The 27,571-nt window shown below is 35.7% G+C and overlaps 1 protein-coding gene across 1 annotated transcript; it reads right to left on the bottom strand.

Moving 5' to 3' along the window:
* On the bottom strand, positions 1-26,128 carry LOC132545861 (amine oxidase [flavin-containing]-like). The gene is made up of 15 exons (XM_060209533.1): positions 26,080-26,128; positions 15,592-15,686; positions 15,023-15,160; positions 14,629-14,733; positions 14,177-14,268; positions 13,594-13,735; positions 8,196-8,259; positions 7,003-7,091; positions 6,531-6,690; positions 6,029-6,128; positions 5,447-5,558; positions 4,732-4,829; positions 3,447-3,558; positions 1,039-1,101; positions 1-304 (listed from the first exon to the last, which is right to left on the bottom strand). Exons 1-15 carry the CDS (start codon positions 26,126-26,128, stop codon positions 161-163), a joined length of 1,563 nt encoding a protein of 520 aa, XP_060065516.1. The 3' UTR covers positions 1-160.
* Positions 26,129-27,571: the final 1,443 nt, after the last annotated feature.

Genomic DNA, 27,571 nt, shown 5'->3' with positions numbered 1-27,571 from the left:
GTTTCATAAAAGTGTTTTTCATTATTTTATCTACTTATATTAAAAATATTTTAATTAGCCTGAATATAGATGAAGCTCTATTTAAGTTGACCTTATAATCCAATGATATAAAAATACATTTCCATGAAGAATCTCATATAAAGTTTCAAGGGAGTAATGATCATTTTTTCTTCAGATGAAAGAATGCAGCCACTCCAGCCACCGCTGTAAGTAGAGAGGTCAGGCCAACACCATACAGGAAAGCTGGTACTGAAGGGGCGTTTCTCTCCCAGAAGGTCGCGTGGAAGGGTTTGGCTTGCACGTGCTGTAAATACATTGTTACGGGGCTTTAATTATCATGGTATGTACGACAATGGGATCCACAAGCTTCAAACACTTCATTGTATTCTTATCACTTTAAACTATTCTTTCGTTTTCTTTGGAAACCGAAAGTTAAGGATTTTTGCAGGAATAGTTATAGTTAAACCATAAACGTCTTGGTTAATATGTATTTTGCCTCAATACTGTTTATCATATATGATCTGTATAACAAATATGATTCACTCTACTTCTTACGAAAATTAATATCAGACCATAAAGTAACAAAAGTGATCACCATTGATAACTTAAATTTAATCAATGTGAGACTATTTGAAGCTAATTGAAATGACAGTCACTCTATATATAACCTTGTACTAAATGTTGAAAAAACAATTCAGTGTCATATCCTTGTGGAATGGCACGCTTGGTAAACAAACGACAAGACAAGACAGGGAAACTTAAAATCGAGACAAAATGTTGTACAGGCTCTACTGCTTTTGTTTAAAAGTCTTGTCGCAAGGAATTTATTTTATCAGTTCAATTGTTTAGGGATTTTACGCTCTACTGCGATACCCCACAAAACATCCATGTGTTCTGGGGTTGTACACTGCATTGCGGTACCCCACAAAACTCCCGGGTGTTTAGAGGCCGTACCCTGCACTGCGGTACCCCACCAGCTCCCCCGATGCTTAGAGGCTGTACACGATACTTATACCACCTATTGTATACTTTACGTACCTGGTTTTCTGGTTCGTCTTTCCAAATCTCAGACTCAGGTATCCGTTTCTCAACAAAAAGTATCTACAAAAAATACATATTTAACATTAAAAATTGATATTTGGGGAAAAAATCAGTGACCATCGACCATAACTTGCCATAAAACTATCACATCAGACGTTAAAGTCATCTATTTCAGGTGTTGATAAAGTCAACAAGCATGGAGTTAATTAATCATATTTTAGAAGATAATGCCGTGGTTTATTTACTTAGAGTGTTGACTTCATGTTTTTTTTCCCTTTATCTGACGGTAAATCAGTTGATATATCAAAGACAGACACATCTTTCCCCATATCAACAATCAACAATCAATGTTTCCAATATATTTTTTTCATGTTCAATGTCATCTAATATATATGAAGTCGCCAACAGATGAACGAAATGTCTTTTCGCGTACGTGCCACCTGCTAGACTCATTATCGACACAAGTATCAATTACATAATAACATAATATATATTATTTGGTAAATCAGTTTCCTCACTAATATAGTGATCTCGTATCTATCATATATACATCATATTCATCCATAAGCCATCCCATATAGAGAACAGTAAAGTCGAATCTATCCCTTTTATACACCATCGTGAACCAATACCCAACCCATACACATCATTTTCAACGCTATCCGTCCCAAACACACACTATACTGAACCCGTATCCTCCCCATATCAACGCCACAGTGACCTTTACCCATCCCATAAACATCATTGTTTACCCTACCCGTCCCAAATACACACTAGACTGAACCCGTATTCTACCCATATCAACACCACAGTGAACTTTACCCATTCCATAAACATCATTGTTTACCCTACCCGTCCCAAATACAAACTAGACTAAACCCGTATCCTCCCCATATCAATGCCACAGTGAACTTTACCCATCCCATAAACATCATTGTTTACCCTATCCGTCCCAAATACAGTGAACCCATATCCTCCCTGTATCAACACCACAGTGAACCCATATCCTCCCTGTATCAACACCACAGTGAACCCGTATCCTCCCCCTATCAACACCACAGTGATTTTACCCACCACATATACATCATTGTTTACCCTATCCGTCCCAAATACAGTGAACCCATATCCTCCCTGTATCAACACCACAGTGAACCCATATCCTCCCTGTATCAACACCACAGTGAACCCGTATCCTTCACATATTACTATAATGTAACACCAGTGAATCCATATCTATATGCCATCATTTTTCAATGACGAGGAATACCAAATAAGGTAATGTACCATTACCTCTAAGTGAGAGGTAATACCTAATACGGTAATGTATCATCACCTCTCAGTAAGAGACAATACCAACTAGGGTAATTACCATCCCATCTCGATTAGATACCAAATACGGTTATGTATAATGTTATGTATTAACACTTCCTAATGATAAACATTGGCAAAAGTGTACCTTCATTTCTATTAGAGAAACGTGATAGCGTTTTCACCACTGTTGACTGTTTACAATGTTTTACCTTGCATCGAATTTCTATTATAATTCTGTGTCGCTGCATGCAAACAGGACGAGAATTATCTAGTTCTAGTTGTGTTCATACCATAAGGTACTTTCTGTTTGAAATTATATCCGAAATTCCCTGTGTTATCTAGTAAATATGGTAGGGTGGTAAGATGACTTATATCTTGTTTTGAAATTAACGTTTAGCAGGTAATTTTCGCAAGTCAATTTTTCGCGACTTTCTTTTAAAACGATTTTAACGAATTAACATTTCGCAATGTGGACCTAAAATGACATATACATACGTGTCTTATTATATCAAGAAAGCAATTTTGGAATAATTTTACAGTACCACGATATAGTGAAAAATCTCCGGTACAATAAGCAGCTACACGGTAATGTTTTATGGAATATTTGCGTGAAACGTGTATGCTAACGACATAAGAAGAATGTATTCGTATTATGTTCCTATGCAATTATTAAAATACATATTTGTAAATATATAGATATGTTCGAATGTTTCTCCTGTTGGAGAACATTTGATTTTTTTCACAAAGGAGTTAAATCAGCTGTTAATATGAAAAATGAGTATTTCAAATATTTTGATTAAAATCCGTTTCAGAGTCAGTTTTTTTTTTTTTCGCTACTGACTAAAATCTGAAGATAGTATTACTTTTTTTGCATCCTCGCAAGTTCAGATTATTTGAAGACACGGAAATGGGTCTGCTGACGACGTGTTGTAGTGCGAGCACAACCAGTCAATATAAAGTATTGAAAACAAATGACGGGAGTGTCACTAAAACATATTGACACTTACAGATTTGGTCAACGAATTTCTATAATCAACAATATGATACATCGATTATTTAAACTGTTAAACAGCAAGAGACCACAATTGGCTAACCTCTCTGGCTGCTCTCTCTCCTGCTTGTACAGCTCCTTCCATATAACCAGACCACTGAGTGGAAGTTTCTGTTCCAGCAAAGTGCAATCTACCCACTGGCTTCCGTAGTTCTCTTTATCAAGTGAAAATAAGACACTGCATATTACATAAACTACATCACATATATAGAAGATCAAACAAATACATAAAATCGAGAGTAAATTTAGGCGTCACGATAATCGCGTTGGCTGATGGACGCCGAAGGCACTTTATAATGGGCAAAAAATCATCTTAAGATGCTGATGAAAGATGGTGATTCAAATATCACCTTATTTTTATAGAAATCTCGATACATTTGTACGATATACCGACGTCTTACAATCTGTCCATAATTGACAGAAATTGAATTAAAATTGATTATATAAGACGACGAAACAATATCACCTGTCTAAATCAGGCCAAATAAGTCGGATCGCTTAGTCATATAATTACGTTATTATATCTGGTCTTCCAAAAACCAGTCAAGCGTCTCAAATAAGACGGACCACCTAGTCATATCAATATGACGTCATGATGCCTGGTGGACCAAAAACCGGCCAACCATCTCAAATAAGACGGACCACCTAGTCATATCATAATTACATTATGATGTCTGGTCTACCAAAAGCCAGCCAACCGACCCAAATGGGTCGGACCACCTAGTCATATTATCATTATATCATGACGTCTTGTCCAATAAAAGGCCAGTCAGCCGTCCCAAATGGGTCGGACCACCTAGTCATATTATCATTATATCATGACGTCTTGTCCAATAAAAGGCCAGTCAGCCGTCCCAAATGGGTCGGACCACCTAGTCATATTATCATTATGTTATGACGTCTTGTCCACTAAAAGCCAGTCAACCGTTCCAAATGGGTCGGACCACCTAGTCATATTATCATTATGTTATTACGTCTTGTTCGCTAAAAACCAGCTAACCGTCCCAAATGGGTCGGACCACCTAGTCATATTATCAGTATGTTATGACGTCTTGTCCACTAAAAGCCAGTCAACCGTCCCAAATGGGTCGGACCACCTAGTCATATTATCATTATATCATGACGTCTTGTCCAATAAAAGCCAGTCAACCGTCCCAAATGGGTCGGACCACCTAGTCATATTATCATTATGTTATGACGTCCTGTCCACTAAAAGCCAGTCAACCGTCCCAAATGGGTCGGACCACCTAGTCATATTATCATTATGTTATGACGTCTTGTCCACTAAAAGCCAGTCAACCGTCCCTAAAAACATTTATGAATCATACCTTCCAAACGTTGTGAGGAAACCCGGTGGCATCATGACAGTGTAACATCCTCCAGACCACTGTTCCTCCATCCAATTTTTCTCCTCATAATGTACAGGCTACAACATAAAGTTTATCATTGATAATCATGTTGTCTGACAAGTATATTATATACAGAAATATTAGATGGGACAGGACTAAAGATTCTACACCTCCAACTTTGCAAACAAAAATTTGTAATCCTTCAGAAGCTCAAGTTCATTTTATCTTTAAAGGTAAAACAGACAGTACTGTGAAGCTGCTTTTCAACGGAAATTGAAAATAAAAACACAGGCTTTGAGTAACTTGAAAAATCATATGACTATGCTGTCTTCTAAGACCCCAGTATTTTTGTAGGACATGGGCCCTTTTACAAAAAGGAATTGACATAAGGAAGGTAAACTAGCAGAATACACAAACAATAACATTGTATCTTTGTTAATTTCCTTGTACATATTAAACTCTTCGTATCATGTTTTAACGATACTGTGCTTGGATGTTAGAATGCATTGTAGTTGATTGTAAAGATGATTGGTTAAGTAAACTCAGGTTATGTACCGATATGTTTTGATAATCATTGTTGTTTTATTATTCTCCAGTGTCAAATCGTTCCTTGTTGACAAATTTTACTCATAAGAAGTAGCTTAGTGCACAATATTTCAGATACTGAACAGGAATATGAAAAAAACACACTTACATGTAAGGCCTCTTGTGATTGGAAGACTTTTGAATATAGTTCACTAATTCTTTGTTTTCGTTCTTCTTTTGTCAGCTTACACAGTGTTCTGGCTTTGTCAGCTAGAATAAAACTGGAGATACAACTTCAATTAATCATTTTGTATAAAAAGAATCTAGCACTCCATGACATTATTATTACTAAGAATGACATGGTAAAAAATAAATACGTGTGAATTTTGATTTTGATATTAACAATGATTAACGCGAATATTATACTATTTTTAGAATAAAATTGACTGATTATTTTATAAATAACGTCGCATAAAATGGTATCAAAGAGATGTTTTATTCATATATCATAGCTGATAAATCACGAACAATTACCAAATAGAGATATTCCAATTATGACAATCCAGACATAAGAAGTATTATCAATATCCAATCTCGTTATGTTTACTTTGACAAAAGTCAACGTACGATTGATGGTATGACAAAAATAACTACAAATACCATTAGATGGTTTTGATCTTCTAACTGATATCAGGAAAACTTTAAATTGAAATAAAAGGGCAGTATTGGAGGCATTTGTATGGTAACTCACCCCATAAGTGCCGGTAGATCCTTTCCATCAGGTTTTACATCATCCATAGAGAATCCTACGATGGCTCCATCGTCAACTATGGCTGCCGACCCACAATACCCTACAAAATACCAGTTCTTGTATCAAGACATTGAACAACAAGAGATCGACATGGATTGCTCTCAAATACGTTTTCATCATTTCAATTATGCTGGCTCCAGTAATACAGATGTTGATGTTAAATGATAGCAAAAATTAAATAACATTCATACTCAGATCGTCCAAATCGACTTACACAAGATCACAGGTGCGTATTTGCATAGAAATCGTTATGGAAAATCGATTATTTGATAAGTTCCTTTTTCAAACCAATTTTAGTCCAATTTCCCACTGCAACATGCAGCAAACCGTTATATCTTGTAGAATATCTAGGAATTGTGCTTCAAAGCTGCACATACCAAGATAAGTTTGATGTTCCTGTTTTGTTTGGCCGAATTATATAAACAATAAAAAAGTGTTTTACCTTTCGACCTCCAGAAGGGAGTTTTGAAGTAGAGAAATGTTTTAATAACAGAGCCCATCGGGATTCTCTGTATGAGCTGGTTACGGAGACAGGGTAGTGACGGTTCATACGTGATCTTGTTTTGAAGAGGAAGAGGCGTGGCTATTATCACATACCTCCCCTATACGGAAGTAAAAAAACGAATGTTTAATTCTTCGTTATCCAATTATAAAGAACTTCCTTTGAACGGATTTTTGCAAATGGGATAGATGCCTGAAATAGTTTCCAATCAGATAAAAGATGCATCAATCATGCTTGAATATAACTGGTTCTGTAAAAACCATTATATCCATGTTAAAATCGTAGAGATTCCATGATTAAATACTTCAGTTTGACTATGTTCTATAATGGTTTTCATACGTTTAACAAGTGCATTAAAAACTTATATCGATATATACATACCGCTATTTTTACTATGGTGAAAAAAATGTACCTGATAATCGTTTCCATGGATATCAGTAACCTTCACTCCATTAGTGTCCTGATATATTTTACACACAGGTTGGTTTAGTAAAACTTTATCTGAAAGAAAAAAACAATACCGAAATAACAAACGGCGATATAAAGTTATTTGTTGTCAAATGACAACTATTAATGTAAATAACAATGAACGCAGTAAACAAGGTAAAGCTGATATTGAATGCGAAATGTAAGCCCGGTACAAACGCATCAACGAGTAGTCATTAAAAATTCAAGCGTACCCAGTTTGACTTTTAATTGGGTATCTTTATTGGTCTACATTTGCCAAACCTCTCCGATATACATAATTGCTCTACCTTTGCCAAGCCTACCCGCTATACATTATTGCTCTACCTTTGCCAAGCCTATCCGCTATACATTATTGCTCTACCTTTGCCAAGCCTATCCGCTAAACATTATTGCTCTACCTTTGCCAAGCCTACCCGCTATACATTATTGCTCTACCTTTGCCAAGCCTATCCGCTAAACATTATTGCTCTACCTTTGCCAAGCCTATCCGCTATACATTATTGCTCTACCTTTGCCAAGCCTATCCGCTATACATTATTGCTCTACCTTTGCCAAGCCTATCCGCTAAACATTATTGCTCTACCTTTGCCAAGCCTATCCGCTGAACATTATTGCTCTACCTTTGCCAAGCCTATCCGCTATACATTATTGCTCTACCTTTGCCAAGCCTATCCGCTATACATTATTGCTCTATCTTTGCCAAGCCTATCCGCTATACATTATTGCTATACCTTTTCCAAGCCTCTTCACTATATATTGTTGTTTAACCTTTGCTAAGCCTATCCATTTTACATTATTGCTGTATGCTATCAAGCCTATCCGACGCTATTCATTATTGCTCTACCTTTTCCAAGCCTCTCCGCTATACATAATTGGTCTACTTTGCCAAGCCTATCCGCTAAACATTATTGCTCTACCTTTTACAAGCATCTCCGCTATACATTATTGCTATACCTTTTACAAGCATCTCCGCTATACATTAATGCTCTACCTTTTTCAAGCCTCTCCGCTATACATAACTGGTCTATTTTATCAAGTACCTTCGCAATACATTAATTCTCTCCCTTTTACAAGCCTCTCCGCTATACATTATTGGCCTATTTTACCAAGTGCCTTCGCTATACATTACTGCTTTACCTTTGCCTAGCTTTTCTGCCATACATTTGCTGATCTGTTGTGATCCACCCACAAATTTTCTTTCCTGGAATGTAAATAAGATATGAATAAATCTCATGGATTTCTATGGGTCTTTAGTATCATGTTTGTATTATGTTTGTTTCAAAAATCCATTTTCATAGTTTAAACCGAATCATCAAGCTAAATTCATATGTTTTTAGTACTGGTATATTCCTCATTATGCTTCTTTATTAGAGATTCGTTGTGAATTCGACAGAAAAGTTGATACCCGAATAATCACTTTAAGAAAATGCTTATCTTTACATACAAGTGAGAGATCATGTGTAAGTGAACCAAAATCTGGATATGTGCGATATGTTATATGGTCTCAGGAAGGTGGTTCAGGAATGATTGCTTTAGTCTGAAATTAATGTTTTAACGTATATTCCTACAACTAAATATTTTACGTAGTTGTGATATCAACCTTATAACTCTAAATTACTTACTTGGTAATGACCAAGAATTATTACATAGCTGGTGTAGTCAGTGTAGCGGATATTATCGTCAGGATTACCTGTGCCTTTATATATATATATATAATCTTTTAAACATTTTAGACATTGATGATGTAAGACACAGATTTCCTTGAATTGTTTTCGGAGATACAGCTGTGAGACATTGAACTTTGGATGATAACAGCAGGAACAGCACGTCTTCTAAAATACCACAGCTGTTTCGTCATCTTGTTGGGATATGTATCTTTGATGCGAGTATGAGGACTTGAAGGTTTTAAATATTTTTTTTGAAATCGAAGCAAAGGTTAGAGTGCATGATATGATTTTTTATATTATTACCTCATCTAAACGTTCGTTATTTCGAGACGACAAACACAAATCAATATGGTAACGCCATTCAGCGTCCACCGCTAAAATAAACAAGATTTTTCAGCAGTTGTCGGAAACTCTCACCAAGCTTGAATTGATGTTGTGAATGAGAGTTTCAAATTCAACTTTAAAAAAATCATCAGAAGAATATATATCTAAGTTTCATAGGATTTGACTGTAAACTTAAATCATTATCATACTAAGCATCAAATGAAACCGACTTAAGTTTGTTAAAATTGCAATTAAAAAAATGTGACTAGATTTCATTTCATAAAAATTACAACGTCTGTTGTCTATTTAATGAAGGTGTCCCCATGAAAGGAAAATCACAAATCAGCCCATAATGCGTATGACCGCCTTGGACATTGGTACACGCTGCGCAACGTAGTCTCATGGAATTGCCGAGAGCCTGGAAGAACATCAGGGGCAAATTGTTCCATTCCTGGATAGTTTCTAGTCCAGCTTTGCCAACGTCAACGGAGCTTCACCAGCATCGATTCTTCTCCAAATTTCGTCCCTTACAAATTTCATCGGTGCCATATCCGGCGAAAGAGACGGCCAGGAGTGGACATTCACATTATTTTGTGCAAGGTAACCCATAAGTTCTCGAGCAGTGTGGGGACTGTAGTTGCGGCTATGCAGCAACCAAGGGATTGACGTAAGAATTGATAACGTCATCCCTGTACACCACTGCTGTTATACTTTGACAGAAGACGTGAAGAGGTATTTGATGATGGTAACTGAAGGCTTCCCATACCATCACGCGGCGCCACCCGATCTGTAAGTCTGCAAGACACAAAAATAGGCGTAACGTTCGTTACGTCGACGCAACATACGCAATCGGCCATTAACATGGGAAAGATGGAATATAGACTCGTCTGAGAAGAAAGCTCGTCGCCATCGTTGATGATGACTTGCCCATTAAAGATGTTGCTGTCGATGGCGCCGAATGATAATAGGCCCTACGTAAGGGCGTCAGCAATTAATTCCATGTTCACGTAGGCGACGCCGGACGGTCTCGCCGGACACTAGGCGTCTACTACTCTGATGGCAGCAAACCGGGTGATACTGCTAACATGACATCCTAAACGACTGGCTACAATAGTGGCGGATGTACCCGCCTGCAATCTTTCAAGAGCCATTCCTCTCTGCAATTGTGTTAATCGTGGTATCGTGTTTCAAGAGCATTATTCGCGCTGCCTTCACTGAATGAATGTTTTTGGAACGGACCACTTTATAAAGGACATGTCTCGGTGAAAAGATGCATTGGCAACACACGTGATGCCACGTGCAGAATTCGCGATTTAGAGCATAGCGCATGTGTTGGTGTGAACAGTGTCGGAATTGCACGTGCAGAATTCGCAGAGTGTCGGGAGTGAACAAAAACTTGCCATTTCTTCATTTGCACTCAAAATGTTATATTATTGATATTAACAGTAGTATACAAAAGGTCACAACTACAACTTTTCACGTGAAATGTGCGTTTTTATGGGGTTCAGTATCTAACAATCAATACATGTTGTGATGGAGGCAGATGAAAAGAACTGTTAGGTAAATTGTACGAAGATGTTTAGCTACAAATCACGTGGGGCAAGGAAAACTAGAATGGAAATAAAAGTGATACCATCCACCTGAATTTGATTTTAAACATTGCAGGACAACATATCATATAATAATTTGTCAACATAAAATAAAAGCAAAGGAAAAAATAATAGGAAAAAAGAGACCCTAAAACCCAACTATTATTATAAAAAACAATGAATAAGAAAGGAAAAAAATGTGTCTTTTGTACAATCTATGAAAAGAGGGAAGTGAACCGCAATACATAATATTTGTGAAATTATAACCTGGGCACCATTGGTGGAGGCTTGTATCCTGTCAGATCCACCACAGATAGAAGTGTACCACAGAAACCAGAGTAATGAGCATTCGTACGGTTCACTTGTCACATTTAAACGTACATAGTCAGCAGCTTGCAGATACACCTCTCTGAAAGCATTATCATAACAGGACATCTATATGAAACATCTTAATATCCCACAGTTTAAAAGAATCATGTTTAAAACAAAGATTCAAACTCAACATCATGGCTCAGACGTGATTCCTGACATGGCATATACATTATCCCAACACCAACAAACTTAAGTCCAATTCTTTGTCAACCATTACCACAACAAGCTATGTAGCAAACCCTCTATATAATACCACCAAAACACACAATACAGTCAATATCTTGAAAAAAAAATAACCATAACAAAGATTTTGTTAATCTATAAATGTCTTTATGATACTTCTTTAGTTTTCAATGTATTGTTACAGTTCGAGATAGATCCAGTCAGTGTTCATCATTGCACTACAACCAAACACAAACTGCTTTAAATACATCTTAAGAGAGTGAATAAGTCAAACCAACATCACAGACTGAAATATAACCTATGTTAACCATCAAAATAAGAGAAGAGCTAACTGCAACACATCAAGGTAATATAGTAATATAACAGGCATTTGAATCAAGCAAACAAATTATGGCGTGGAAATTTACAATAAAATTTAGAAAATGACTATGTAAGGCACAAAGCACAAGGTAATATAAATAACTGGTCATGTCATGGTAAACAATCTGTCAGGAACTGTAATAATTGGTTGATTTCTCAATTAAAATTTTAGTTAAAGAATGAAACTAAATGTTCAACTCACAGTAAAAACTTCACTCGGTCATTTGTTGATTTCTCAATAAATACATAAGTTAAACAATGTAACTAATTGGTCGTGTCACAGCGATGTAGAAATCGCATTATCTACTTTACTCAAGCAATGGAATTAATTGGTGGATTTCGCAGTTCTTATATGAGTTAGTAGATATTATAGCAAAAACGCAAAATATGTAATTAATTGATAAATATCACATTACAAAATAGATATGTAACCGGTTAATAGACCTTGGAGTACAAACTTAACAAAGGTAACTAATAAGCATTCGTCACAGCAGAAACCTGAACAAAGACATGTAACTAATCAGGAGTAGATTCCTCAGTCACAAAGTACTAGTTAGATATCACAGTGCAGATTTCAATCAAATAATGTAACTAATTAGGATATATCAAATTTCAGTCAATCAATGTAACCAATTAGATATCACAGTACAAACTTCAGTCAAGTAATGTAACCAATTAGATATCACAGTATAAACTTCAGTCAAGTGATGTAACCAATTAGATATCACAGTACAAACTTTAGTCAAGTAATGTAACCAATTAGATATCACAGTATAAACTTTAGTCAAGTAATGTAACCAATTAGATATCACAGTATAAACTTTAATCAAGCAATGGAATAAATCTAGAAGATATTACCGTACGACAACCAGGATGTATTTTGATAGGTCAGTATATTTGGTATAATAATTCAATGGCAATAATCCGCAGAAGGGAAACATCCGAAGAGAAGTCCATGTCAAGACTTCATTGACATATTGAGTATTTTGTTTTCGTTACCTCTGTTCCATGTGGAAAGACAAAAATATACTTGTCTCTTTTTACTGGTTATATAGTAAGGACCGAATGATTCACATGTAGAAACCGTGATATGACCGAGAGACATATCGGTTATTATGTTGTTACAGAAACACATTTACCCACAGACAATAGAAGTACTGTAAACCAACATTTTGTTAGGGAGTGTCTGACCGGATATCGAAACCATATCGTTAACGTTTACAAGGTGTTAAAATTGATAAAGCGTTAGCCAACATAATGCTTTACAATACATGTAATAACGCCAATATAGACTATATCCTAAACTATATGAATTCAAAACCTAGGAATATAGGTTTTTAAATCCAGTGGAAGATGAACTTTGACATTTCAGCATTGAGATATGGAGTTTATGCGATGGTACGTAATCGGCATTTTTTCCTGAAAGAATTCCAACCCTCCTGATTCCGATATCGATGGGAAAATGATCAGTTTGTAGGAAAAGATCGAAAAAGTTATCAACTAGACTGTTTGAAATGTACACATTGCTTCGGTGACATCGAACAAAGAGACGCTTGATGTATTTTCTTTGAACGTAGTTGTGGCTTTTAGGACAATGTTGTGGCTTGATCCAATTATAAATGTGTTAAATAATACTAACGAGTAGAAATCTATGTGCCCGTTATGAACTATGCATATGTTGTTATTTCTTGGCGATCTCCAAATTGATTGTAACAATAGAGTTATAGACATCTCATGTATTACTGCCTTTTGTGTTTAATATAAGTTGTTTTCAGCTGACTAGATATGTGTTATATGCTCAATTTATCAACATTAATTTACTTGCCAAAACTTTAAAATGTTTGCGAACACGCTAACGATTCCAACTAATTTAGAGAAATAACAAAAAGATAAAGATGAAATATTCATTGCTGAGTACATCTTTTGGGTAATGTTTGCTTGTCTATTCTGTGTATTTTTGTTTCAAATGCTAACTGATTTCAACCTATGAAACAAACATGAAAACAAAAAGAGAAAGAGCTATTGTTTTAAATAAGAGACCTGGCCTCCATTCGTTGTGGAAAATATTCGATCCAGTCCTCCACACTGTTTCACATACCAAAGTAGCCAGAGAAGTGAACATTCATGGGGTTCAGAGGTAACATTCACATTGACGAACTTTCTGGCAAAAGTCTTGACGCTCCTGTAAACAGCAGCAATAGAATCAAAACACAACAGAAGATTTTATGAAGCACATGACAGCCTTAGGTTAAAATCCCTTGTAGGTTATCAATCCTATTCCCATCTGCTACGAGGAAGTCTACACCTGTAAGAGTATATCCGTTATGTAGTGTGTTAGTTATAGGTTACAGCGCGCAGAAAGAAGGTTATACTGTGATTTATGCGCAATTACGTCATCAAAAAGACGTGGTTTCGTTTTGTATTTAGACTGTATTTATTGTCTCCGACAAAACCAAACAAACAGGAAACCATTGCATATCAATATTCTCCATGGTTACATAAAACCAATATACATGTATATAGATACAGCAATACCTGCGCTTTAAATATTATGGATTAGTGTAAAATAAATACCTTTGACTGAATAGAGTGCACGAAAAAAAGCCACGATGTGTTATCTTACTTTGTCCAGACATGTTTGTCAAAGAATTCCTGCATAGTCATTTTATCCCATTCCTCAGCATGTGGTGCCATCCAGGGGGCGTCGGCTGGAATCTAAAACATAGTCTAACTGTAGTGGAAGTCCTTAAGTAAACCTTTATGTATCCTTATGTTGGATTTACCGAATAAAGTACCATAACATCATCAACAATCAACCTAAAACAATGCTTTCATAGGAAAACCCATAAAAAGCTAAGTGAATGGTACAAGGTGAATTTTATATGACATACAAGGAAAAAATAGTGATCATTTAAACTCTTTAAAAAATGCAAAACAAAACGAAGAGAAACGTTCAAATAAAACAGGAAAAACGATGATATCGAAATCACTTGTATCCGATCAATCCACAAAATACAAAGCACATACTACGAAAAAAGATTACATACGTTTAACCTTGATGAAATACATGCTTACCTCTTCACCCATTTTATCCATCAGTCTTAGTATATTATTCATATCGAGGTTGGCAAGAAAGCTGCCCATGGAAGGAAATGCATCATGGAATCTCTTGGATTTTCCCTTTTAGAATAAAAAAAATAACATTGGTTTCTAGAATTGCTATTTTTTAATATAAGTCAACGACAAGGAAACGAATTATGATTTATTTGACTAAAAACGGAAGTTAAACACTGGCATACAATAAATTTGATAGATCAATTATCTATACAACGTTTGGTTTGAATTGGTAGAGGGGAACTCGGAAATAAGGTTGTCTCAACTAATCAGAGAAAGTAGACGCAATATAAGATACAAATTCATTATCTAACACTATTCTGATAACAAGATTTACATGATTTCGATAACTTACATTTACATAGTACACCAAGTCTTCCACTTCATTTGTGAGGTAAGTCTCCACCCCAAACTCATCAGCCAATCGCAAAATTCTGTTCTGTGTAGGTCCTACATATGAACCGCCAAGGTCCACATAATTCACGGTATCATTCTGAATAGAGATGTCCGATAAATCATTAATATTCGTGGGGGATTAATTTTCATTGAGTTCGTGTTTACCCTTTATCCACGAATTCTTAAGTTCACAAACTGATATGATCATCTAATATCAACCATCAAAATCGTTAATTATTTTACCGTAACTATCATAATCTGTTTTGATGTAGAGCATGACTATTTTACCGTAATAATCAAAATCTGTTTTGATGTGGAGCATGACTATTTTACCGTAACTATCATAATCTGTTTTGATGTAGAGCATGACTATTTTACCGTAATTATCAAAATCTGTTTTGATGTGGAGCATGAGTATTTTACCGTAATGATTAAAATCTGTTTTGATGTGAGCATAGAAAGTAGATAGATGGACGAGAGTAAGAACTATGGAACTACTATTTGACATAACATTAGAAGGTTACTTACATGTTCTGTAAACGTACGTCCTCCCACTCTGTCTCTGGCTTCCAACACAAGGACACTAAGGCCTGTCCCATCAAGCAGCTTGGCTGCAGACAAACCTACAATCAAAGGAAGATATCACTATTCTCTTTTCAAAACGCATTGTACTTTATCTTTTATTAGTAGACGTGTTTGATGCTCGTAAGTTTGGCTGTTGTCTCCATTGTTAAAAACCTTGTTCTTGTTTGAGAACGAGTCAAAGCTTACTTTGACAAAGATTTACATGGCTGTTGTCGTCGATGAAGCAGAAGGCGCTTAAACTTCTGAAACACTTGTTCTTATTTCCTTATACTTTTTCAGGAGTCTCTGTATATTTTTTCATGTTTATATTTTGCCCCCTTCATTTTATTGAATTTGACTTTAGATTACGATTATCCTGACATGTTGGTAATTTTTGTTGTCATTCCATCTCATTCTTACGTTGTGCGGTAATAGCATTACGAGGTCGGTGTGTCGTATCTCTATCTCCCAATTGTTGAGTGTTTAGAGGTCTTAAAGTTTAGATCACCTAAAACAAACAACACTTGTTCATTTCTTTGAGAATATATTGCATAAGACTTAGGAGTTGCTTAACTATATATCACTAAGTAAAACATACCTTTCTATCCATGAAACTGAAAATAACTTATTCAGATTCACAAGTACAATCGGTCAAGGTCACCTGTTCTTGATTACACTGTACATAGTTTTATTGTTTGGTAAATATAATGACATATTGACAATATTTTTACGATTGTTTCCACCATATCTACCTTCATGAAGACATATTTTATATCGAAATTAGTCTCTAAATTTTAAGGTACGGTTTTGTAAGCAATATCACTTTTAGCATGAACCCCTATTTTCCGCATGCACAGTAGTCACACACATAATTATAGATAAGATTGGGTAAAAAAGATGTCCCTAATCGACTTGTTATTCAACCCAATAATTCTCCTGTCGATTAGATAACAGACGACAGATGCCGCACTTTATCATTCCGTTCTCAACCTATTTATTTAAGTTTGGACATGTAGAGAATGTCGGGCCTATTATATGACGTAATTCGTTCTCGTATACTACATCCAATAATAAAAAATGCAGCATTGTCAAAAAATATGAACAAGGACTCCTTACTATATAATATATATAATGAAAGAGATTTTATCAATCTGGCCTTTTAAACTATATGCAATTTTTTAGTATAAAAATAACATACCATTCAGTTGAATATCGAGATATTAAACTCTAGCAGCGTCCCTGATTCCCTTGAGACGGATATATGTGACTATAACGTGTCATAGAATTATGGACAAAAATCTATTCCGCGCGTGACTGCCTTCAAAACTATTGGCAATTATACGACCAAAGATACCATAACAAGACGGTCCAATTCTCAAGTTTACGTTCTCTTTCATTTTTGTTGTCAAATGTCACTGTTTTACGGCACTCGAAACCGAGATTTTTTCGGCAAACAGCAACAGCAATTTCCTTTTGTGAAGGGAAATTATCTCAGTTAAGACATACATTTAGATATACAATATACAGTGTATGCGTATACGCATACATATTATGTGCGTTAAAGAATGTATCATTTATGTTGGCATAAACACCTATATAACCACACGCGCACACCCATAACCACGCGTGCATGTGTGCGAAAGTATATGTATGTATGTGGGTGTGTGTTTATGTGTATGTGCTTGTGTTCGTGTGTTTTTGTCGTCACCATTTATATGCCCACATCATAATGGTCACGTGCTGGGTGGCATTTATAGTATTTTTAATGACAGATGTTTCTGGTTGGTTTACATACTGGTCTTGTCGTGTGAATACAAATATAGTCTATTAACAAAACATCCTGACCTTTCTTATTTCTATAGAGGAGTTTCTTTAATGTATTTTGATGTTCTGGTGTACATTTCATCCCTCAAATTCTAGACATATGTAATTTGATTAAGAAATATGCTTACATCAGGAACCCCTGTTACGGCTTGTTCAATGTTTAAAAATAAAACAACAATATAGAAAATATGCTATGCTTCTCATCTGACACGGTACGTTTTGTGTCTGAGCAGGGTTAAATGTTCCCTTTTAGTATAAATATGGTACATGGAATTGACATCGCGATTTTCAGCTTCAGTTTACAATTCACATCATTAAGCGAGTCGCTATACGTCAATCAGGTGTTGATGGGAACTGGTCACATTCCTTCACTGGTGAAAAATGAAGCTTCATTAAGTCAGGCCTAGAGAGGGAAAATCAATCTACTGACTAGCGAAATATCACAAGTTTCCACTATTTAGGGCAGATCATGTGGTTTCTATGTTGGCCACAATCCTGTAGATCGATATGTAAACAGGATAGAGGAATCATGGAGTCGTATTAAGACATATAATGTAAAATAGTGGAATAAAAAAGATCTGAGTAAAGTATGTTTTTTAAACAAACTTGACGGATAATATAGCGGTATAAACGCAGGGTATATCAAACATGTATTGTTCTATTGTGCGCGTGATGTTAGCATTAATGTTAATAGAATATATTTGATTATAACTGTGCTCATAATATTAAAATCATTTCCTAGCCTTAAAATATTAAAATCATTTCCTAGCCTTAGACAAACCTACAAGCGTAATGTTTCTATCACAAATTACCGGATCAGAAGTCAAATTTGGATTGTATATGGATGAGTACGGTAGCAGTAGTTGGTAGTCTTAAAATACACGTTCTATGATTCGCAATCGAAGCAAGAATTTATGAAAAAAAACACGAAAAAGTGAGGTTCCATTCATAAAACAGTTATCTAGAGATGAAAATTAAGGATTGGGAATTTAAAACTTCAGAGACACTTTTGATCAATCTTTAATATGCTATCCTGTAAAACAGTTGTTTATGGGACCATTTTTCATTTTGTACATCATACTGCCCTATTTCAAGCACATGGTACCTCCTCATTCTCTTCTGAAGAGAACATTCCTTTCAACGGAATGTGCACGGAAAAACCAGTATATGCTTGTGAACTATACAGGAACGTATTTCACGAAGGGAATATAGAGAGGATGATATCGTGAAAATGATCGAATTTCAAGCTGACAATATCTTCTTAGAGTTTGACGATAAAATCTAGCTACTGGTTATCTTTTATATCCGAATGAATAAACCGTATTTCTCTTTCAGAGGATTTTGCTGTCTTTTCAAACCAGCACATGAATGTGAGTCTTTCAGCCCCTCTGGAAACGTCGGGCCGACACTACACCAGGGACGAATCGACGTTCGTGAGATAATACATTGCTACCACCTACAAATGCACACTGATCACAGATTCAACATCTTTTTCAATGTAAACTTGTCCCAATCTCGCCAGACTTATCTACAGCATGAGAGTCTTCTGATTTCAGTACAAGTTTGAACATTCAGACATCTCCGTGTAAATTTTATCTGTAGCCATTTATCTGATGAATTTGACAATAAAGTCACCGAAACGTCATACACAAAGTTGCTAACTGGTTGTGATATACACAACTGTCTAGAGATTTTTGAATGCCAGTGACTTATCAAACAAGCAAAAAGTGCAAAACTGTACACAGAATTAACAAATAAGTCTATTCAGTCATCAAACAGCTTGTCTTTCCGCACACTTAAAAATCTACGTCGAAATTAAACTTTATTTATCTTAACACAGAATAATTGACCTAAAGAAGGTACATGTACGGCGTGTTACCGTCTCATTCCACCAACAATAAATGGGGGAATTTTTTGCTAGTCCGGCGAATTCGGAAAAGTAATTAATACAAATGTTTATCATCAGAAGAAATCTTTTGTATGTGTCCTATTTTATTTTCTACAGATCTTCATGGTTGCAACTTAAGCAATGCACTTAAACATAGGAGTTTCCCGGTTTCAAAAGTAATTTTGACACACAGAGTACACATGTACCAACTTTTAGGCAGCTGAACATAATCCATTGTAATTAGATAAAATTTATATCCTTTCATTATAAATTGGTACTAGCGTGTGCTGATACCGAAAAATCAAAATTTACAAAACAATCAAGTGATTATGCTTTCCATTTTTTACAATTAAGATGCCAATGACTTCTATATAAATGTCTGTAGCCCACACGATAAGACGTTACTCCAACTTTATTAGTATATTGATAGTGTCTCATGTTCGATCTCACATTCCGAGATATTCTTTTTCAATGCACCTTTCAATTATTTTTTTCTAATAACGAGTGTCGTGTAATTACTTATATATAAAGGAGCGATTGTTGACCAAATCCCTGGTTATACTGAACGTAGCCGAGGATTTACAATACATGATTGTGTCACGAGACATGGCAAAATGTTTTATCTTTTTATTTTCCTTTCTTGTACGTTAATCGTAATATCGGCATGTACATACAGGATAAACATACCACATGTCCTATAACCGTAACAGGTAGCTGGTATGTTGTCTTTCTCAGTGATCTCTCACACATACTGTACAGATTGGGGCTTATCTCTCTTACTTAAAACACGGACCTCAATTGATATGGTGACGCGCACGGATCATACGTTTCACCTTGGTTCACTTCTGTGAATATATTCTCACCGTGATCTCCAATAGTGAAGCAGAACATTCCTTCCCCAGTCTTTATATTGAACTAATGAATTTGATTGATATAAATAGTATTTTAAGTGTTTTTATCATAGCAACAACATATATTCAACGGATGTGGTCAATATGTGGGAAAAGGGATATGTTTCTTCATTGATTGGGACATTTCTTAAAATAATTAATATCCATAGATGTGTTAATAAGATAAGCTCAAGTACGTAGATAGGCGTATTTACCTTTAAAGCACGATGTTAAATTTCAAAGAAACATGGGTTTTCTTCTGCCATTGGAATATATAAGTATATGCATGTTAATGAAATTAAGAGTCTTTCTGATAGGAAGTGTCTCTTTCACTATCCCCACACGGAATTCGTAAAAAGTACGCTCGATGTTTAATCAACCAAAGCGTATTTCAATGAACATCTTCAAAACTGTGTAACCGTTTACTTAAACAGATGAAAAATATCTATTTATAGAGCGCTAGAGAGGTCGACATAAATACTGGAAATATGATATTTCTATTTCTTGGAAATTATGGAAACTGAATAATGTGAATGTTATTGTTTACATGTATGATTGTCATGGTGCACTCGGTAACAGCTGGTACTCTACACTGTTCACTGTCCTTGGAATAACTTATCATTAATTATGTTTTCGTTGTGACCTGCGATTTCGAAACAGTACTGTCCATTTTTATACTTGTTTCACATTGTTTTTTCTGTATCCAGATTAGGACGATTGAGAGACCAAACAATCTCGAGTTAACTTAAGCTGCCATATCAGTGACTGTCTGATAGAATTATACGACAGTCACAGGTAACATATAGAACAGTCACAGGTAACAAATGGAACAGTCACAGGTAACATATAGAACAGTTACAGGTAACATATGGAACAGTTACAGGTAACATATGGAAACCTCACAGGTAACCTATAGAACAGTCACAGGTAACATATGGAACAGTCACAGGTAACATATGGAACAGTCACAGGTAAGATATAGAACAGTTACAGGTAACATATGGAACAGTAACAGGTAACAAATGGAACAGTCACAGGTAACATATGGCACAGTCACAGGTAATATATAGAACAGTTACAGGTAACATATAGAACAGTTACAGGTAACATATGGAACGGTCACAGATAACATATTAACGGCTACAGGGAACAAATGGAACAGTTACAGGTAACATATAAAACAGTTACAGGTAACATATGGAAACCTCACAGGTAACATATAGCAAAGTTACAGATAACATATGGAACAGTTACAGGTAACAAATGGAAGAGTTACAGGTAACATATAGAACAGCTACAGGTAACATATGGAACAGTCAAAGGTAACATATGGAATGGTCACAGGTAACATAGTAACGGTTGCAGGTAACATATAGAACAGCTACAGGTAACAAATGGAACAGTCACAGGTAACATATAGAACAGTTACAGGTAACATATAGAACAGTTACAGGTAACATATGGAACAGTTACAGGTAACATATGGAACGGTCACAGATAACATAGTAACGGCTACAGGGAACAAATGGAACAGTTACAGGTAACAAATGGAACAGTTACAGGTAACATATGGAACAGTTACAGGTAACATATGGAACAGTTACAGGTAACATATGGAACGGTCACAAATAACATAGTAACGGCTACAGGGAACAAATGGAACAGTAGGGAACAAATGGAACAGTTACAGGTAATATATAGAACAGTTACAGGTAACATATGGAAACCTCACAGGTAACATATAGCACAGTTACAGATAACATATGGAACAGTTACAGGTAACAAATGGAACAGTTACAGGTAACATATAGAACAGTTACAGGTAACATATGGAACAGTCACAGGTAACATATGGAATGGTCACAGATAACATAGGAACGGTTGCAGGTAACATATAGAACAGTTAGAGGTAACATATAGAACAGTTACAGGTAACATATAGAACAGTCATAGGTAACATATGGAAACCTCACAGGTAACATATAGCACAGTCACAGGTAACATATGGAACAGTTACAGGTAACAAATGGAACAGTCACAGGTAACATATGGCACAGTCACAGGTAACATATAGAACAGTTACAGGTAACATATAGAACAGTTCAGGTATCATATGGAACAGTATGGAACGGTCACAGATAACATAGTAACGGCTACAGGGAACAAATGGAACAGTTACAGGTAATATACAGAACAGTTACAGGTAACATATGGAAACCTCACAGGTAACATATAGCACAGTTACAGATAACATATGGAACAGTTACAGGTAACAAATGGAACAGTTACAGGTAACATATAGAACAGTTAGAGGTAACATATGGAATGGTCACAGATAACATATGGAACAGTCACAGGTAACATATGGAACAGTCACAGGTAACATATAGAGCAGTTACAGGTAACGAATGGAACAATTACAGGTAACATATGGAACAGTTACAGGTAACATATAGAACAGTCACAGGTAACAAATGGAACTGTCGCAGGTAACATATGGAAGAGTTACAGGTAACATAGGAAAAGTCACAGGTAACCTATGGAACAGTTACATGTAACATATGGAACAGTTACAGGTAACAAATGGAACAGTCACAGGTAACAAATGGAACAGTCACAGGTAACATATGGAATGGTCACAGATAACATAGTAACGGCTACAGGGAAGAAATGGAACAGTTACAGGTAACATATAGAACAGTTACAGGTAACATATGGAAACCTCACAGGTAACATATAGCACAGTTACAGATAACATATGGAACAGTTACAGGTGACAAATGGAACAGTTACAGGTAACATATAGAACAGTTACAGGTAACATATGGAACAGTTACAGGTTACGTATGGAATGGTCATAGATAACATAGTAACGGTTACAGGTAACATAGTAACGGCTACAGGGAACAAATGGAACAGTTACAGGTAATATATAGGATGGTTACAAGTAACATATTGGAAAATTACAGGTAACATAGAGAAGAGTCACAGGTAACACATGGAACAGTTACAGGTAACATATGGAACAATTACAGGTAACATATGGAAACCTCACAGGTAACATATAGAACAGTCACAGGTAACAAATGGAACTGTCGCAGGTAACATATGGAAGAGTTACAGGTAACATAAGAAACAGTTACAGGTAACATAGGAAAAGTCACAGGTATCATATGGAACAGTTACAGGTAACATATGGAACAGTCACAGGTAACATATAGAATAGTTACAGGTAACATATGGAAACCTCACAGGTAACATATAGCACAGTTACAGATAACATATGGAACAGTTACAGGTAATAAATGGAACAGTTACATGTAACATATGGAACAGTTACAGGTAACATATGGAACAGTCACAGGTAACATGCTTGCTTAAAGTACAAAAAAGAACAATGGATGACATTACAACCATGTATTAATAGAAGATATGGGTCAGTTGTTGTTACATGACTTCGCAACTATGGAATTGCTGATGTTCATGTAATTGAAATATCGCCTTTCTCGCAGAAGGTTACTGAAATATTATTTATTTACCATGGCAACAAACATAAACTCCAGTCATCAGACATGTCAACATTTCGAAAAATATATTTTTAATGGAAATGTTTATCAGAGAAGAAATCTGTATATATCTATTTATCTGACGTTAATATATTACTGTGACAATGTCAACTGTTGACTAAATATTCAGGTTGACGACAATAGAAGCACGTGTTGTTGTCGTCACAAACGTAATCATAGTTTTGTTAACACGTAAGTTTCATTTCCTTGTTTCACACACAAAAGGGTAATTATAAGAGAAAAATGTACAAGCTGTAACCGCATCAAATGAGATGATGATAAATTCTATTTCAATTTTTTTATAATAAAGTATACCCTTATCGTAACATCTATATAATCATAATCGGATATTTTTCCGTTGGTTTGTAATAATCTTTATTTTCAAACAAATTTGCAAACAAAATTGGTTATTGAGCATCGATATGCAATTATGATGTGATGGTGCTTTCAGTCATATTCATCGCAGCGGATTCCCTCAAAATGTGTTAAAATACTGGTATTCCCTGCAAAATATATATTCTGACTCCAGGAAATAATACATATGTATATGTAGTTAGCCTCCGAGATCAAATATCAGTACCCTAGTGTCTTTATAAAGGGGTTTACTAACTGTACATGTAGAAACTAACGCCGGTGATGGTAATTTAAGCTTGCTCTGTCTCCGATATCTAGGCTATATTTGACACTTGTTACTTGTGTTGACACGAGGAAGTATTTTGCTTCTCCTGTTCTCAGATTTGAACTTGCTAGCGTCAGTAGTAATTCAACCAGATTTTGTTTTTCAGGTAACGAATATTATATGCGAATGTAAATATATGCATTGAAACGGTAGCAGGTGGCAGTGTACACCAAATTGTGTCAAATCAACTGTAATCATCTACTTGGTAACAGTTTAGACATATCATTACTAGGTCCATAACGTCAATATCCTGAAGAAAGCTTATTGTGAATTGTTTCCCGGGGTATTTTTTCCGCTTTTGGATGAGGATTTATTGAAATAAACTATCTTATCACGAGTAGATTATTCACACAATGTGCATTTCAAGGACACCGCTTGTGTCTAAAGTCCTATGTCTGAGTCATATTTAAATGCATCACATGTGTAGACCGGTCGGAAGAGTTACTAGCGAGGGTATAATGTCATGGATGATTTATAGTAATATCACAAATCATCAGATACTTCGTGTGATTTCACAATAATCAGTGCAACAACTAAATTGAAGCAGGATATAAATCAATGAATTATTCATGAGTAGAGTAGACCTCAAGTGATTTTAATCAAAATACAGGACGTTTATTCAGAAAAAATACCTCTATTGACCAACGCCAAACAAGTCACTCCTCACTAACAAGGGACATAACTCTTATCCAAGACGAGATAATCAATAATTTTATTCTGGATTATATCAACAATACTTTAGGGTGGAAACTGGAACTCATCAACATTTAGTGATGCAATTTATATCCGTGTGCTAGTAAACAGAAGTGGGATACAGAACAAAGGATACAGTGAAACATGATAAAATCCTGTTTGTAAAATTATGATCTATTTAAAATATACCGCCAGTCTATCATCTGCCAAATATCAAGTTAGGCTCTAGTTCAACATGCATCATTTGTATATTGTGATGTTTGAATATTCTGAAATGTCAAATTAAATAGGGCATCAGGTGGAGTAAATGTTCATGTAATTTGACCAATCAGTGAGTGACAGAAGAGCAATTCAAATAATTATGATTTAAAGTGCAGCTGTGCTACTAACCTATTCGCTGTGAAATATAGTTATTTTAATTACTATGTAAATAAACGGATTTGAACAAATTAGTAACAGGGTTATAACTTAATTTGTGGAATTTCATGCCATACAGTTACTCATCCGTTTGTTCGTTCGTTCGTTCAGAAATACAGACAGCCAGGCAGGCAGACAGCTAAGCAGACAGCTAGGCAGACAGACAGACAGACATGTTTATCTCGACCGAACAGGCTGTGGGGTGTACACAACACTACAGAATTAACATCATCCCTTATTTTTGATTTGATATAAACAGATTTCGCGTTAGCAGTCGTTTTCCATTTTGTACATGGCGAAGGACTGTGCTGCACAGAAGCTTACAAAGCAAGCTGTGCATACCGACGGCTGACGATAGCCAGGTAGTACGCGTGCTAAATTGTACAGATGGATATCGTGTGATACTTAACATACTTTGATAAGGACATGTGTTGATGTGAGACACATTACAAAGCTATATGTAGATTTAACCAACAACATAGGAGTTTAACTTACCGCTGAGCCCAGCTCCGATTATAATCACGTCCACCTGACTGGCTGTCATCCTTATCACTGTACATGACAGGAAAACACTCGAGAGATTTATCGTAACGGCATCGGCACTCCTCGGCATTTTTCCTTCATTGGTTGTTGGACGTTAGTAATTCAATCGATAATGGTCAGAAGGGTTACGGATCGATCTTCGCCTTATCTATTCAACATTGAGCATATCCTTTGGCTAGTCAATGAGATAGATGTTTAAGGAAAGGAAAATATATATCATACATATATATATACAGTTGTGTACATATGGAATCCAAACAGAATACTTAATAGTACAATATTATCCAATGATGTGCTGTATTCCTGTTTATTCTCCTTCTCTTTTTATCATTACAGCTAGCTACTCTATAGTTATATAATGATACTGCCCCACCGGGTATGTACAGTCCTATAAGGCAATGCCATATCTTTTGTAAAATTATTCATGATATGCAAATGAAATCCTCACATTTTGAGATATCGAGTGAAAAAGTACCTTGCCTCAATCTTGGTATATTAACAACTATCCGTGTAGCCGTTATAATCTATAGCTGATTATCATATAATGCTTTGCTTTCGTTTACTATATACTAAGTAGCCTTTGGATTCTTTCTAACTATTATCTAAAAGTATAAGACAAGCGTCACTTCTTTTGTGATGTTATCATCAACTCTACCGATTAAACAGGTCCTTTATAAACTTTTTAGCACAATCGCGAAACGAACTTCATGGTGGTATAAATGACTCTTGGTGGCCCGGATGGAAGCGCGGGTGGGGTCTTCCTGTGGGAGGAAACAAAAGTATTTCGGGTTGAACCACGTAACAGGCAGGTGACCCCTACACCTTTTCACGTAAGTTCCTGGAATCAAACCCCGGACGCTTGGGTGAAAGGTGAGTGCTCGATCGGTTGTATTTTTCTTTTCTATGAATTTATGATAATAATTTACACAAAACCACGTATTTACTACTTTTGGATGTTGGTGTTTTTATTTTTGTAAACAATATGGGATGACCTGTAGTGGTGACCTTATCCCATTATCATATGTATGTTTTGTACATGAACACGTGGTTTAAGTATGTACTGAAGATGCCGGAAATTCCGTATAGGTAATCCGTATATAAAAAGATAGGCAATCATTATATATAGTGAGATTATAATGAAATTATTTCATTGTCATTATCAAAGATTTAAACATTAATTTTTGTTTGAATACACTACCTAATTTTCATATTTTCTGGTCAACCAACTCTCTACCTGTGGGTATTGCCTGTCGCTCGCAGAGGCAGCACGGCCGGTAATTCACATTCTAGTTAGCTTAGTTGTACTCTCGTTTTATCATCACAACTTTCTGACGTCTTTCCATGATCTTATAACATGTACTTGATTTATCTAATATTGTCAACATTGCTATGTTGAGTTGACTGAGATGTATCTATGCGTTTTTTGTACTGTATTTGTATATAT

The sequence above is a fragment of the Ylistrum balloti genome, unplaced genomic scaffold (assembly GCF_031769215.1).
Source record: "Ylistrum balloti isolate Yb309-2 unplaced genomic scaffold, AGI_CSIRO_Ybal_v1 Utg369858, whole genome shotgun sequence".
In the NCBI taxonomy this organism is placed as follows: Eukaryota; Metazoa; Mollusca; class Bivalvia; order Pectinida; family Pectinidae; genus Ylistrum; species Ylistrum balloti.
Note: the sequence above shows the minus strand (reverse complement) of the source record. Positions and strands in the feature narration are given on the sequence as shown.

What these genes read in the sequence shown, in the direction of transcription:
- LOC132545861 (XM_060209533.1), bottom strand. Translation starts at nt 26,128, where the DNA reads ATGACAGCCAGTCAGGTGGACGTGATTATAATCGGAGCTGGGCTCAGC. An exon ending in AATCGGAGCTGGGCTCAGCG is followed by an intron (nt 15,687 to 26,079) that starts GTAAGTTAAACT and finishes CTTTGATTGTAG; the next exon opens with GTTTGTCTGCAGCCAAGCTG. An exon ending in AATCACAAGAGGCCTTACAT is followed by an intron (nt 4,830 to 5,446) that starts GTAAGTGTGTTT and finishes TTTATGTTGTAG; the next exon opens with CCTGTACATTATGAGGAGAA.